The sequence below is a fragment of the Micropterus salmoides genome, unplaced genomic scaffold, assembly GCF_014851395.1.
Source record: "Micropterus salmoides isolate LMB-PRFRI ecotype aquatic unplaced genomic scaffold, ASM1485139v1 Ms_hic_scaffold_4, whole genome shotgun sequence".
Lineage (NCBI taxonomy): Eukaryota > Metazoa > Chordata > Actinopteri > Centrarchiformes > Centrarchidae > Micropterus > Micropterus salmoides.
Genome location: NW_024043372.1, coordinates 18878959 through 18893024, shown reverse-complemented (window position 1 = coordinate 18893024; position 14066 = coordinate 18878959). Strand labels below are relative to the sequence as shown.

General features: G+C 40.1%; 1 protein-coding gene across 9 annotated transcripts in view; it reads right to left on the bottom strand.

Moving 5' to 3' along the window:
* Window positions 1–14066, bottom strand: part of kaznb (kazrin, periplakin interacting protein b) — a 110214-nt gene that overhangs the window by 2110 nt on the left and 94038 nt on the right. For 4 of the 9 annotated variants that reach the window (XM_038696479.1, XM_038696481.1, XM_038696482.1 and 1 more), the window contains 12 exons: window positions 10646–10837; window positions 8696–8832; window positions 8232–8402; window positions 7292–7472; window positions 6997–7130; window positions 6224–6347; window positions 3409–3599; window positions 3169–3287; window positions 2317–2548; window positions 2005–2106; window positions 961–1127; window positions 653–749 (listed from right to left, as the gene is read on the bottom strand). In XM_038696479.1, coding sequence (XP_038552407.1) covers window positions 653–749; window positions 961–1127; window positions 2005–2106; window positions 2317–2548; window positions 3169–3287; window positions 3409–3599; window positions 6224–6347; window positions 6997–7130; window positions 7292–7472; window positions 8232–8402; window positions 8696–8832; window positions 10646–10837 — 1847 coding nt within the window. Of the gene's footprint in view, window positions 1–652; window positions 750–960; window positions 1128–2004; window positions 2107–2316; window positions 2549–3168; window positions 3288–3408; window positions 3600–4642; window positions 6348–6968; window positions 7131–7291; window positions 7473–8231; window positions 8403–8695; window positions 8833–10645; window positions 10838–14066 lie in introns of those variants that run through there. The other 5 variants (XM_038696480.1, XR_005441416.1, XM_038696485.1 and 2 more) reach the window with 5 other exon arrangements.

Below are 14066 nucleotides of genomic sequence, written 5' to 3'. Positions count from 1 at the left end.
TACGCAACATGCCATTTAATACTTTAAAATGATCGCTCCCTGTGTCCCCCATGTCCCACCTCAGCATCTCAAAGAAATACATCACATTAAGGAAGCAACATTCCCTCTCTCTTCTCTTTAATTCAGTTGTAGAACAGTGCAATTGTATTACAACTTCACAACTACAAGTTTTGAATGGTTTTGTTATGTAGAATAATAGGTGGCTAGCTTTCATGTGTGTAGTGTGAGAATTACACAAGTTACAACAAGAAAAGCAACACAAATGTGAAGAAACATATATATTGTCCTGTGTATAATTGTATGTATTTTGTAATTTTATACTTTATTTGACAGGTGGCTAAGTAAAGAAAGACAAGAAATGTAGGGGAAGAGATGGGTATGCAACAAAGGTACCCAGCCAGAATCAAACTAGGGTTTGACATGTAAGGAGAACTCCCAGGAAGATGTATGTATAAATATATGTAAACAAAAAAGTTTAACAATTACAACAACTGCTAAGTCTGGTATGTGGGATAAAATCATAATGTCTGCAACTAGCCAACCGCTGCACAGCGCTGGGAAACTGACTGTCACTGAAACTTTGTGTAAATATATTTTTTGACTAAACACGATATATTCCAATAATATGATATGAGTGTGAAATGAATTATACCTTGGCTGATCTTCTCATAGACACCCTCTCCTCAGCAAAGCGGTTAACAGCCACAGGTGAAGAGGAACCGATAACCTCATTGCCCTGCTCTGCACTGCTGTGAATACAAGGAATTATAAGACTTATTCATTTATGTGCATGATTGTAAAGTCTAGCTCTCAGTTAATCACATCTATTTTCACAGGAGTCACGATAACATGGCCATACTTTAAGACATAAAGTATGTCTTAGAGCAAAATCCCTTGTTGCTTTTAGAACAGGGCAGAATAAGAAAGTATGCAACAATTGTCGAAGGGTTTTTAATCTACCTGTGAGGGACAGCGAGAGATTTCATCTCTTCATACAGGTGCCGATGCAGCATGTGTTTGTTGCTGGGTATCCCCAGGGCTTTGGCCATGGCATCTGTGTCAAAGGATGGGTCCAGAGCCATCATAGCTCCATGAATTCCTTTACCCTGAAGATTGTCTGCATACTCCTGACGATCACAACACATAGGCACAATTGATTGATTGATTAAACTTCTTTATTAATTGTAAATTTAAGTGGCGCCTCCAGTAATAGATGCCCCAGCTACAGATACCATCAAAAGGACAAAAACACAATAAAGCCAGATGGCTTATTTGCATTGTGGTCCTTATTAGGAAGGCAAATGGGTAGAAGCATCATGATAAGGCAACTAGTTAGTTATTAGCAGCATCCAATTATACATCGTATCTCTTAAAAAATTTAATTCAGTAACAATACAATATACAATAATATTAGTCCTTACACATTCATATATACATACAATACTATTTCTGTCACAATGTTACTATACAATAATGCAAATGCTATTTTATTTTATACTTGTTATTGTGAGGTCAATCGGCCACTCAGCCATTTTTTAGTGAGGACTTCATAATGCTCACCGGTAGCTCATTCCACATAATGGCAGCTGAATACAGGAAAGTATCCTAATTGTAATTACTTCAGACTTTATCTAAAAGTCCTGCCAAAGGTGCCAAATTAGGACAAAAGTCTAATTAACGTGGCCAGGCCTTTAAAAGCACTAAAATAAATTGTTGTTTATCTAAGGGGGACAGAAATTCTGTTTTAGCTTCTAGAGCTACATGTTGACCAAAGGCAAGCCATACTGAAAACTGAAGGCTGGTAAAGTATTACCTACTGTGCATCCAGAAAAAAAACACTTACACGCCAGTATTTTTTTTTCTAAATTCTCTCAGCAGTGGTGAGGCAGGATAGCTATCATTCATTTTGAGGGAGTCCTAGAAACTAATAGGAGGTATGTGGTTGCAATGTGCTCTAGAAATCTCCTGAGCAAAGGGGAATACCATCACTGACCTCCCACCCACCTTGAGGTCTATGTCTCTGATCCACTTCATTACTCTGTGACATGTCCAAACAATGGGATCCCAGTCTTGTTGCTCACACTTTGCCCGCCGTGCCTGCAGGGCCTGCGAAAACACAACACACACATAACTGTACAAGCACTTAGTGGCACATAGAGAGGTCAGGGAAGGATGAGGGCCTGCTGAGATAATGCAGCACCAAGGGCTGTGTGCCTCAAGCTACAGTGGATAATAGTGAAACCGGTAGTCGAGTAAAGGAGCAATTGAGAAAAGACTGCTGAAAAGACTAATCTCAATTTTGATCCACAATCTGACCTCTTTATCAAAACTGAGCATCTGCAAGAGCTGGATTGCCAGGAGTAGACTTGTCTGGTGGTACTGGTCGCTGATGTTGAGGAATCTCTCCAGGTCTCTGCGGCTCAGGGAGTTCAGCACTCGCCCATCCACTAAATGAGTCTGGAAGGTCTGGGAGTATTGAGGCAATCCCACATCACTCAGCCAGGATGTTGCAACCCAGTGATGGTCCATCTCCGATGCTTTTGATAGTCTAGAGGATGAATAGAAACCACTGATCAGCAAATTTTCAGATCCTTTACTCAAGTACAAGTAGCAATACCACAAGTTGAAGTCCAGCATTAAAAACATTAATTAAAATCACATAAATAATATTAGCACAATGTACTTTCAGTGTCAAAAGTAAAAGTACTCATAATGTATAAAAGCACACCTATTAGTGATATAACAGTATATATTATATTGTTGGATTGTTATTAATGCTGCATTAATGTGTAACTAGCATTTTACTGTTGCAGCTGGGCCAGGTGGAGATCATTTTAAATATTTTATACACTATTGGGTGGTTAAATATGTAACAATACATCATGTTTTTAAGCTCTTTGTAGGTTTTTGCAATTTGTAAGCATCATGTAGTGGTGTAAAAAGTACGATATTTCCTTCTGGATTGTAAAGGAGTAGAAGTAAAGTAGCATGGAATGGAAATACTCAAGTTAAGTACCTCAATATTGTACTTAATTACAATACTTGAGAAAATGTGTGTAGTTACCTTCCACTCTTGAACAGGAATATTAAACTTACTTTGAAAAGTATTAACTTTTTATCAAACAACAAACACTGAACTTCTTCAGGGTTTTGTTAGCTGCTGCTCACCCTTGGTCCCCTTCAGCTCTCCTATAATCCTCAATGGCCAGTCTTAGTTTCCTGCGATGAATGGGGTTACTGATACCCAGACCGAGCTCTAAATCCTCATCTGTCAGGCCTAGCAGCACCTACATAACAGAAATACAGTACTTTATCAAACAAGAACAGCATCAAAATGTGCCCATCTGCTAAAATCATGCCCCACTCTCAGGCACAAAGCAAACAAACCACATTGTACCAAAGGTGTACCTTGCCACTTTTGACGTTTTCAGAGCAGGCTCGGATGTACATGGGCATTCCCATGACAACCTCCAGCCAGGCCTGGACTGCACCTGCCCTCCACAGCGACATGCATGTGTTTCGAGTGAGCTCTGCCTGCTGGAGGCGGTCCAGCTGCTCCTCTCCATCAGACAGGCTCTGTTGTGTGAGGCTGTCAGAGTCTGGATTGTTCAGGAGAAGTTATGGTGTGGTATGCAGGAGGGGGTTCAGGGTCAGAGGGATATGGAAATCAAAAAAATGACTCATCTGGATACAAATCAACATAAAAATCAGAGGGTATTTGCATCAAAAATACACCGCCACAATGTGTATTGATACGTACCAACAAATTAGATGCTACACTAAAATACCAGCATCGTGTTGTACATCAACAACAGAAATATGCCTTTCTGACCTCTTCTTGTGTTTAATAATAATTACCAAGTTACAGTTATCAGTTTACTGGGTGAAAAGTAGTTTCAACCCTTTCTTTTGCCAAATATTGACAATCAAATATTTTGGGATTCAACTACATGGCCACTAGATGGAGCCAGAATAATTCACTGGAGCTGTACTGTGTGATAAAACAGATAACTAGGTTTCTTTAAAAAGAACAAACAAAACTCTCTAAATCTAAATCTAAACCTGAAATGGGGTTGAAATTCAGAGAATATATAACTCATTCATTTCTTTCATGAGAGTGTAGTAGTCCAGTCAGTGCTAAAACTACAGTACCACGTTTAGTAAAGTTGTTAAAATACTTCAGTAACTACCTGATGGTTATGAGGGGATTTAAGACCATTAGGATAATGTATTAGAGACACAGGGATTATTCATAAAACATCATGCTCCTGCCCATTAACCGCCTATCTCAACAACAGGAAAACACTGATTCATACTGAACCGACGAATCCAGGATGAATGAATGTGTGTTTACCTGATTCGTACTTACATGCTGACAAAAATGCTGCATGCAAAGTCCACCATCTCTTTCAAAAGAGTTTCCACAAAAAAAATGACACAAACTAGAATTTTTTTCCGAATGGACCCGAGTCATATGAATAATCCCCAGAGTGCAGAAACAGACAGCTGGTAATCACAGATGAGGAGTTACTCACTGGCAGGAGAGAGTTGCCATTAGAAATGGCAGAAGGAGAGGGAGAGACACGTTAGACTGGGACACAAGAACAAGATTACTCATGGAACAGAAAACTGCCACATAGGATGTATTCAGTTACTAGTTTTATTTTTAAAATAAGATTTCATTTCAATTATAATTCATTTTGAAAATGCTAAAACCTCCTCAACATCTGGCTGCAACAGCTGCAGCAGATAAATATTTGAAGTTAACTCTTTGTCTTTTTTTGTTTTAAATAAAATACTTCAATAGATTTAATCTTTTACGGAACATCTCCTTAATTACAAAGCATTTGACATAGAATTATTAGAGCCACCTTTGCAGGAAATGAGGAGGGATTCTACAGAAAGCAAAACAAAAACAGCAAAATCAATAAAAATAAAAGGGATCGTGCATTCATAATGCAAGGAAAGATAAGTCAGGAAGTAAAGGGAAACACAGGAGCAACACAGGATTGTGGAGATTATTAATTTGATTGGCAATGAATGGACATCTAATCAAAGCAACACAGAGGGATCATGCACGTGTTTAATGCACATTCCTTCGTCACATATTGGCACATGTTAGATAGCTCTCAGTAAGAAATGAGTCAGACATAAACAATGTTACGAGGCTAGAGCTAACAGTGGCAGAATGATACGCAGATTTTATAAAGATGAGTGTTTAACCTTTGGCACTTGCACATGGTTTCAACAGCAAGCGATAAGTGAGCCTGAATATGCATGAGGCCTACTGTTAATTTTTTGTTTGTGTATTCAGGCTCTGTGCAATTACATTTTTTAAGGAAGACTGACTTTAAAACCCTTGTTGGCCAGTTGGTAATTAAAGTGACAGAGACTATAATTTTTAGCATAAAATGGATGAGTAGGCCTTCATGAAAAAAACTCCCTGATGGCCACATTGTGATATGTTTTATCTGCAAGTACTGTGAGCCAGCATTTATAACATGAACTTGATGACAATCCTGTAACCAGCAATACCTCTCAAACAAAGCACTATTTTTCATATCACCAAGCAATTTAATATAACAGAATTTCACCAATTAAATTCCAAGAGATCAAATTTCTATTAAGCCAATCTGATAATATATCTCCTCTTTCATAATAAGAAATGGGCCAAGTAAGATTGAGAATAAGAAGAAACTTAGAAGTCAATGTTGCAAAGCATGATAAAGTATAGTACCAAAAGCCAAATGACATTTACAGTAAAAACACTAGTTTCACAATAACTCCTATTTACATATGAACAGCAGTCCTTCAAGTCTCCAGTTATAAAAAAAACAAAAACATTAAGACATTTGTAAGATAATACAGCATAAACATGTCTACACAATAATAACCCCATGTATATATTTATATGCATGTAAACATATATACATATGCATACATGTATATCTATAAATATATATCTAATTTACAAACATACAATTTAAGGGCAATATACTGTACATTTATGGGAATTGCAGTCTCTTTTAGGCTTTTTTTTTTTTAAAGTTTCCCCCCAACCCCCTCCAGTCAAACCCACACACAAAACACTCATGAAAGCCAGGTGGATATCCACACAAATTTAACACACACACACACACACACACACACACACGCACAAACATTCACACTCAGCATCACCAATCGGCATCCTCCTCTATGTAATAATCAGGGGTGGCTGTACCATCAAAGAGGCCAGGGTCCAGTGACTTGCGCTGCTTGCCCCGAGCGAACACCCGTGACAGGGATCCCAGAGTCATCTTCTCCTTCTTCTTCTTACGCTTCTGGTCCTCCAGGTCCTCCATGGACTGAACGGGGCAGAGGAGACAGGAAGTTGGGTTTGTCCTCTCACACAGCCAAGTTAAAGCAAACGTTTGACATTTTGGGAAATATGCGTATTGACTTTAGATGAGAAGGTTGATACAAACAGCAACCCCTGATGTAAAACTCACTGATTTACTCTTTACATCCTGTTTGTTTGATCTGTATAAAAGCCAAAGTGTAAAAGAAACATTATGTGGTTTTACAGGGGTTATGGGCTGGACTCTTTTGATTGTCTGGACTCTTTCTTGGACAGGCTCAGTAACTTCATGGCGTCTCCCTCACAGTGACAACAAGACTCCAGGAATTGACTGCTTTCAGCAAAGAATCAGTCCAGCACATAAACTCCTATACACCAAACACCCAAACTTGTAGTTTGTATACTTTTTTGTACTCATTAAATGCACTCATATATATATATTTGATATGACAGTGGTATCGATATTTTCATCTAACTCCCAGAATGTCAAACTATTGCTTAAGTCAAATGCAAAATAACATCACCAACACCAAGCAAGCAGGCTGACACCCAGCAGGTCGACAGACACATTCAGCAGAAGACAAAGGAAGAGGGAGGTACTTATAGAAAAGTGTGGAGGTGTGATTACTTGGTCGAGGGGGCCAGGCAGCTCTTACATTGCAGAGGGAGTGGGTCCGGTGACGAGGTGAGTTGATGTCGCTGGGTGTGGACGAGCGGTCCCCGTCAGCAGCCGAGGCGTCGGAGATGACAGAGGGCTGGCGAGAGTGGCAGGGGCTGATCCTGACCACAGCTGGATGTGGCCACACACACACACACACATTTTCACACGTTGAAAAATACCCACAGTTAGTACAAAAGACTTCCAGGAAACCCTTTATTAGTATGTTGCATCTGTAAAAGGTACACCAAGCAGCACAGGGACTGAGAGGCAGAGCATGTTACAGAGCCTACCCTGTCTGTCCGTAGTATGTCCATGGTAGAGGGTCTGTTGGCTCTGACGAATGGCGGCAGTGAGCGGCAGGTCGGCCTGCATCACCCATTCCTGACTGCCGTTCACCACGGGCTCTGTGGGCATGGCCAATGAGTGGCGCTTCGGTACGTCTTTTGTCAGGGTGGCCAGAGACTGCTTCGCCTGGGAAACACACGAGAAACGGAAATTTAGCATAAGTATATGTGTTGCTGTAAATACGCACTAGAGTACCAAAAACATATTAATTTTGCTGCTGATAACAGTTTACAAACCACAAATATTATTGGTTTTGGTCTTTTCATGACCAAAAAAATAAATAATTAAATATCAGCAGCTTGTCACTTTAAAGAATACAAAAAAACCTGTCCATTTCTGTACCAAAACGGTGTTTTCCACAGGATTTTTTTATTGGAAGCCTCTGAAAGGGCATTCAGTGGTCATCCATTTAGTTTAAGAGGAAACAGTTAAACAATAAGATACTAAATAGAGAAGAGAAGAGAAAGAAAGAAAGAAAAAGAAGGGAGAATGATATTTTGTAGCTTCGTTACTTGACAGCAATGCAGCTCTGGCACTGATTTAACAACAAATCTGATCTGCGATGCAGCTTGATGTGAAGATCTGTGGGTGGTTGTGACTTGCAGAGGGAGGAGAAAGATTAATGACACACAGACTGACAACTATACCTCCGAGGGACAATACGGCAACACAGAAAAAAGGCTCCTGAGCCCAGAGAAAGACTTAATGCTTTGAGAGAGGGAAGGGATGAGCAGCTTACTGCATGTGTTTGAACTGATATGAATACAGTGACAGGATTGCAAACCCACACCTTGTTTGAATTTGTGCAATAAATACAAGATAATGATGCTAAGGTGACACCACTGTGCCCAAGTTAACAGTGTGTCTATGTGCAGGGTGACTCACCATGGTGAGCTCGGCCTCCAGTTCTTTGACCCTGTTCTCCTTCATGTCCATCTGAGAGCGCAGGGTGTTAGCCTGTTCTGTGGCTTCTTTGGTCTGCCTCCTCAGGTCCCACTTCTCCCTCTCCAGCACATCCTTCTCCTTTGCCAAGGCTTTTACTGCATCCTCACTCTCCTGAAGAACACACACAAAGAAAAGACATGGTTAATCGCAGCCAAGCTCACTTTGAATGATCGATGGACATCCACATTCGAGTCAAGAAGCATTTCACAGCTACATTCTGTGTGCAATCTATTTCAAAACTTTTTAAAGGGTGGATATATGATGCTTCTGTGAGACATATGATTTTAATGATGGCAGTTACAAACTGTTGCAACGGCCAAACATGTCTTATTGGTCAACATACTCACCAATAAAGATATATCTGCAATAAGCTATTACTGATCGATCATCTGGGTTGGTGTTACCTTTCGGTGTTGGTCGTAGTTGCGTATGAATTCTCGCAGCTGCTCTTCTCTGCTCTCCAGTGTTGTGTACAGCTGCTGCATCTGACTCACCAAGTCTGCCTTCTCCACTTTTAGACGTTTACGGTCAGCTTTCATAGCTGCAACACAGACAAACGCATTCACACACATACACATGAGATTTGGCTGCCTCTAAATTATAAACAAAGCTTTGCAATTGCAACAGCAAGCCACAAGGTGACACTGTGTCTTCTGTTAAGGAGGAGCTGCAGCTAGTGATTTTCTGTCTTCTTCTTCTTGTATTTTTTTTTTTTTTTTATACAGTGAAAATGATGTAATCATCTCAAAAGATAAGTGTCACAGTGGCACCTAATCATTCATTCATGGAACTGTTTCGGCTGCCATGTGGACACTTTGTTGGCTCATCCATGAGAAGACCATTTAGATCTGATTTCTTTCAACTTCATTCTCTTACAGAGGCATCTCATCAGCCATGATGCAACTGGTGGGGCTCTTTGCAAGCAAAAAAAAAAAAATAATAATAACAATGCTCTCCTGAGGGTCTGTGCTCAACAGAGAGGAAAGACTGGAACCTGTGCTTTTCATAACTGCACACATGCATCACTCAGGAAGCATTCCTCCTGTCAGTGCAGCGTCTTCGTATTTTACACTCAACATTGAAACTTGTTTTGCAGCAGTTATACAACACACTTTACAAGCTTGCAGTTCTCTCAGAGCAGAGGACAGAACCATGTAACTCAAAAATTGAAATTAAAACAATACAATACTACATAATCAGCACCACATTCCAGTCTACATCAATACCACATTAATATTTCAGAGTTAAGCTATCATGCTATGATTGATGGATGTTAATTAAAATGAAGTGAACCTGGAGTCTGCTTGGCTGCTCATCAGGGGCTACACCCATTTCTGAGACTGAATAATGACTAAACACAAGCAGTATCTTTTGTTCGCCTCACAAAATTGAGATCTAAACATAAAAGATAAGGTTTTCTCTGGAAGTCGTACACTGTTGCCATTAGTGTGCACACATTTCACATCTTTGGCACATACAAGACAAAATTGCAATTAAAAATGATTTTTAAGACATTTCCCAACAATATCATCTTTTTCATGAAATGATGAAGCAATGATCTTTCTGTGTACATAGGCCACTGCTATTTTACTACTCAGTGTTTAAAGTGGTATGTCAGTTTGAAAAAACGTTAGCAGATTTGTAATGTATTGTAACAGATCTGAAAGTGATCTTCATTTTCTTTTCTTTTGTGCTTTTTACTGGGAACCACGCAACAGTGTCTCGGGTAAAGGTAAAACCTGAAATTGGCTCTTCACATACAATCAGAAAATCAACAGGGGCATGTGTCTGATTTGTAGAATTGAAATATGTCAGTTTTAAATTAGTTCAATTTGTTGAGTTTATGTTCATTAAATTATTAATTTTTGTTTGTTGTATAAAAATCAAAGAACATTCTGATGAACTAAATCAACATATGTTCGTCCAATTAGGATAATGATTCTGATATTGTTAGCTCTGGGTCAGGGAGGAAGTTGCGAGCAGTGGAAGTCGGCCATTTCAAGGAAGCAGACTTAACGGACGTAGTTATATTTACAGTCGCTTGGAAGTCAAAATAAACTTTAGGCTTGTAGCAGTGCATATATTTGTTATATGCACTGGTTTTGCACTGTATTTGTGTTACCAGAAGAGGTCTTATTACATCTTTGCAGTTCCATGTCGGAAGTATTTCACATGGCACAGAAATAAAAACTAACAAACAGATTGAGAACGTGGATTTAAAACATATTCTTGCTTGATGCACCTAGGAAGGGTGAAACTTCCCACTTGGACAGCTGTATTTGATGTATATTCGAGGCAGCTGTTGGAAAGAAGCGATTGGGTGAGACGACAAGACGCTTGTGTTGGCTCCTGACCTTGTAAGGCCTCCTTGGCACGGTCCAGCTCCTGCTCCTTGTCACCCAGCTGCACACGGAGCTCGGTGGCGGAGAGCAAATTGGCTGAGCAGCCTCCCTGGGTCTCCTCCAGGTCCTTACTCAACATGTCCTTCATTTGCCTCAGCAGGTGGACCTCCTCTTGAAGCTGGGCCACCTCCTCACGCAACAACACTGAGGGATAGAGAGAGAGAGAGAGTTTGGGGAATTAAAATAAGATAAGCATAAGACACAACAAATTAAATAAAAATAGAATAGAAACCCTTTTATATACAGATATGATTGATATGGATATGCACAGGTTGCAGCAGGAGGTAGTTGCACGGTATATAAATAAATATTGAGATAATTGTGAGTATGTAGAACAAGAATGAGGAACCCGAGAGAGGAAACAGTACTGAAGGAAAATATGAAATCAGAAGAGAGATGAAGTCGCCGCAAGACTGAGGGAGAAAAGAAAACAAGATAAAGGGAACAGGAAGAAAAAGACACAAGAAAGACCAAACCGAAAAATGTAAATCTACAAGCAACAGGAAATGAAGGAAATAGTGTTAAACATTTGGGATTAAAGAGAGAGGGCGTGATTATGCAGCACGTGATAAAATATAAGCTCAAATCAACACATCAAGGCTCACAGCTCCCCCTCAGCTGAGACCGCAGGTGTTTAAGAAAATCAAATAAATGCTGAGTGACACTCCACCGAGGGAAGAGGGCAAGTGAGAAACAGCACTTAATAAAATATCAGCAACACATGCTTGAGCCATGCTCCTCAGTGCTGTGTTTTCCATCCGCTGTGAAATACTTCTCTACCCTCGGGGGAGAGAGGCAAGCACAGAGAAACAGGAAACTAAGGAGAGGACACAGCAAACTGAGGAGGTTATTAATGGACAGGAGCTGGTGGACACATTTGGCAAGCAAGAGGACAAAAAAGATGTAATAGATTAGATGTTGTTCACGGGTTGAATTTTAGTCCAGTTCGGGAAAGCCTTATCAGCAACAGAGGCACAATATGTCATAATGATTTATAATTCACACATAAGGTAGAAGGTCTGTTACAGAAGAATGCACACTTTTCATATGAATATAGACAAATGATACAGCTGAGACATTTGACTATGCTGTAAAATCTGCAACCCTTTCAAGTAGTAGATACGTAAGTAGATAATTAATCGATTACTGTTTTGATTAACAAACAACAATTTAAGTTATTTATAAACATCTCAAATATGTGGATTTGCTTCTCTTTATGACTTTAAATGCAATATCTTTGGGGGGTGTTTTGGACATAACGAGCAATTTGATCTGGGAACTTGTCAACGTGCCTGACAACGTGGCATAAAATAAACAGTCAACACAACGACAATTATTTTTTCCGCCACATTGCGTAACCCATCGAACAGTTGTTGTTGAGACATTTCACTCTGAACCAGAAATGTCAACTGCTGGTGAAGCAGGAGTAAAAATGAAGGGATCACCAAAATCAGTAGGCTCCATCGTCTGGGGACTATTAATGTCTGCACAAGATTTCATGGAAACCCAGCCAAAATTTATAAAGATATTTCAGTCGGGACCAAAGTGTTTGACAGACCGATCGAGCAATGCTGCTAGTATGGCTGAAAAAATAACAGGTAAAAACGTATATTATGCCCATAATTGAATGCAGTTCCTGATGATAATAAGACTCCCTGTAAAACTATGCAAAATTCCAGCGCAGTGTGCATGAAACAAAGTATGCATGTGCGTGTGACCCAGAGAGAAAAAGAGAGAAGGTCTCAGTAGGCCTGCAGCCAGACATTGTGGGGCTGCAGCAGCTCCGATAAGAGAGGAAGGGACAGTCCATCGCTCTCTGTCGACTCAGGACTACGGAAACACACTGGGCAGCTCTGTGCTGCATGTGACAAAAAGAGTTTGTTTCCCTGAGAGAGCAATCTTTCACAGCCGTCCTGCAGCTTAAATCCGCTTATTCATCTGTTTACCAAAAGGCTCTCCTATATTTGTCGCAGGGAGCCCAGCTGCTGCTTTTGATGCCACTGGACAGAAGTGTGCATTTCTGATGTGCTTTGTTGTGTTCGGCTTAATCTTCAACTCAGGCTTCAAAACATCGGTTTAAATTATCAGCTGTACTTGCTGTGTATGTGAAGGTTGATCTGCTCTGGCTGTTTACTATAAACTTAGGGAGCACAGCACTTGACAATTTATTACAGTAATTCTTAAATGAGCCAGTGTGAACCTTTGCTCTTTTTTTTCTCAGAATCTATGAATATTTTAGGAGCTTAGTATTACCTATCATCACACATAGCTACAACATTGGCTCGTGTGTCTACTCTAAGTCAATTAAAAACTGTGTCTTGAGGTGTATTTACAGTGGATTTAGTGATGTGTATAATTTACAGAGAAATAATTCTCCAAAATCCAATTTTGCTATAATTTCCTGCACCATCCCCTCACCCAATAATGTACACAGACCCACAAACACACACAGGCTAAAGTGTACACAAACACGCACACACACACACACACACACACACACACACACGTTTTCTCATTTCAGGTTTCCGCCTCAGTTGGGGGTGAAATTAAAACACAGAAAAACGTCTCAAGATCTTCAAATCTTCCAGCATATGTGGCCATTTCACATCTAAGAAATGACAACAAAAAGCTTATTCACTGCATTCTGACTTGAGTTAAAGCTGCATCAAGGGCACTGACGGAAACAAACCATTTACCAATAGATAATTTACCTCCATATACACTGCTTTATGTGATTTAAAAAGCAATTTAAAAGGGAGTCATATAAACCATACAGTGCAGTCTATGTGCTGTTATCATAGGGGCTCTCTCCTTTGAGTGGTTGTGCAGTAAGCTTGGCCAAGCTATTAGAGTCCTCCCACAGAAGAAGAGCAGCCCGCTCTTCTTCTTCGTGTTCAGCAGTGGCCCATTCAATTAACTTCTCATCCAAGCCTCCCATTAGAGTGTCCATCAAAGCCAGTCAGGACCAGGCCATCACACCCTGTCCCTTTTCAATCACATAGCAGAGCTGTCACAAGCCAGCACGTACACACATACACACACATGCGCGCAAACATAAACACAAAGCTAGGGAGGGGTGTGTAGTGGCTGTTGGCTCATGATTAGGCTTGAAAGAAAACAGAGGCATCATTCTCTGCTGGGAAAGGTGAAGCCGGGGCTGGAAATGTGTGGATTGGTGGTCAAAGACCTGAACTAGTCTCCTATGAAACGCATGCAGGATTAAAGTGGACCTATTTATATACACAAATGATTAAAGATGCTTAAAGTGAGCTGTGATGGAATATTGAGTTTGGATGAGAAGTTACATTTAAAGTTATTGCTCTTGTTGCAAAAACATCTTCGATATAAGAGCAGTTGAAGGCTAACTTTTCTC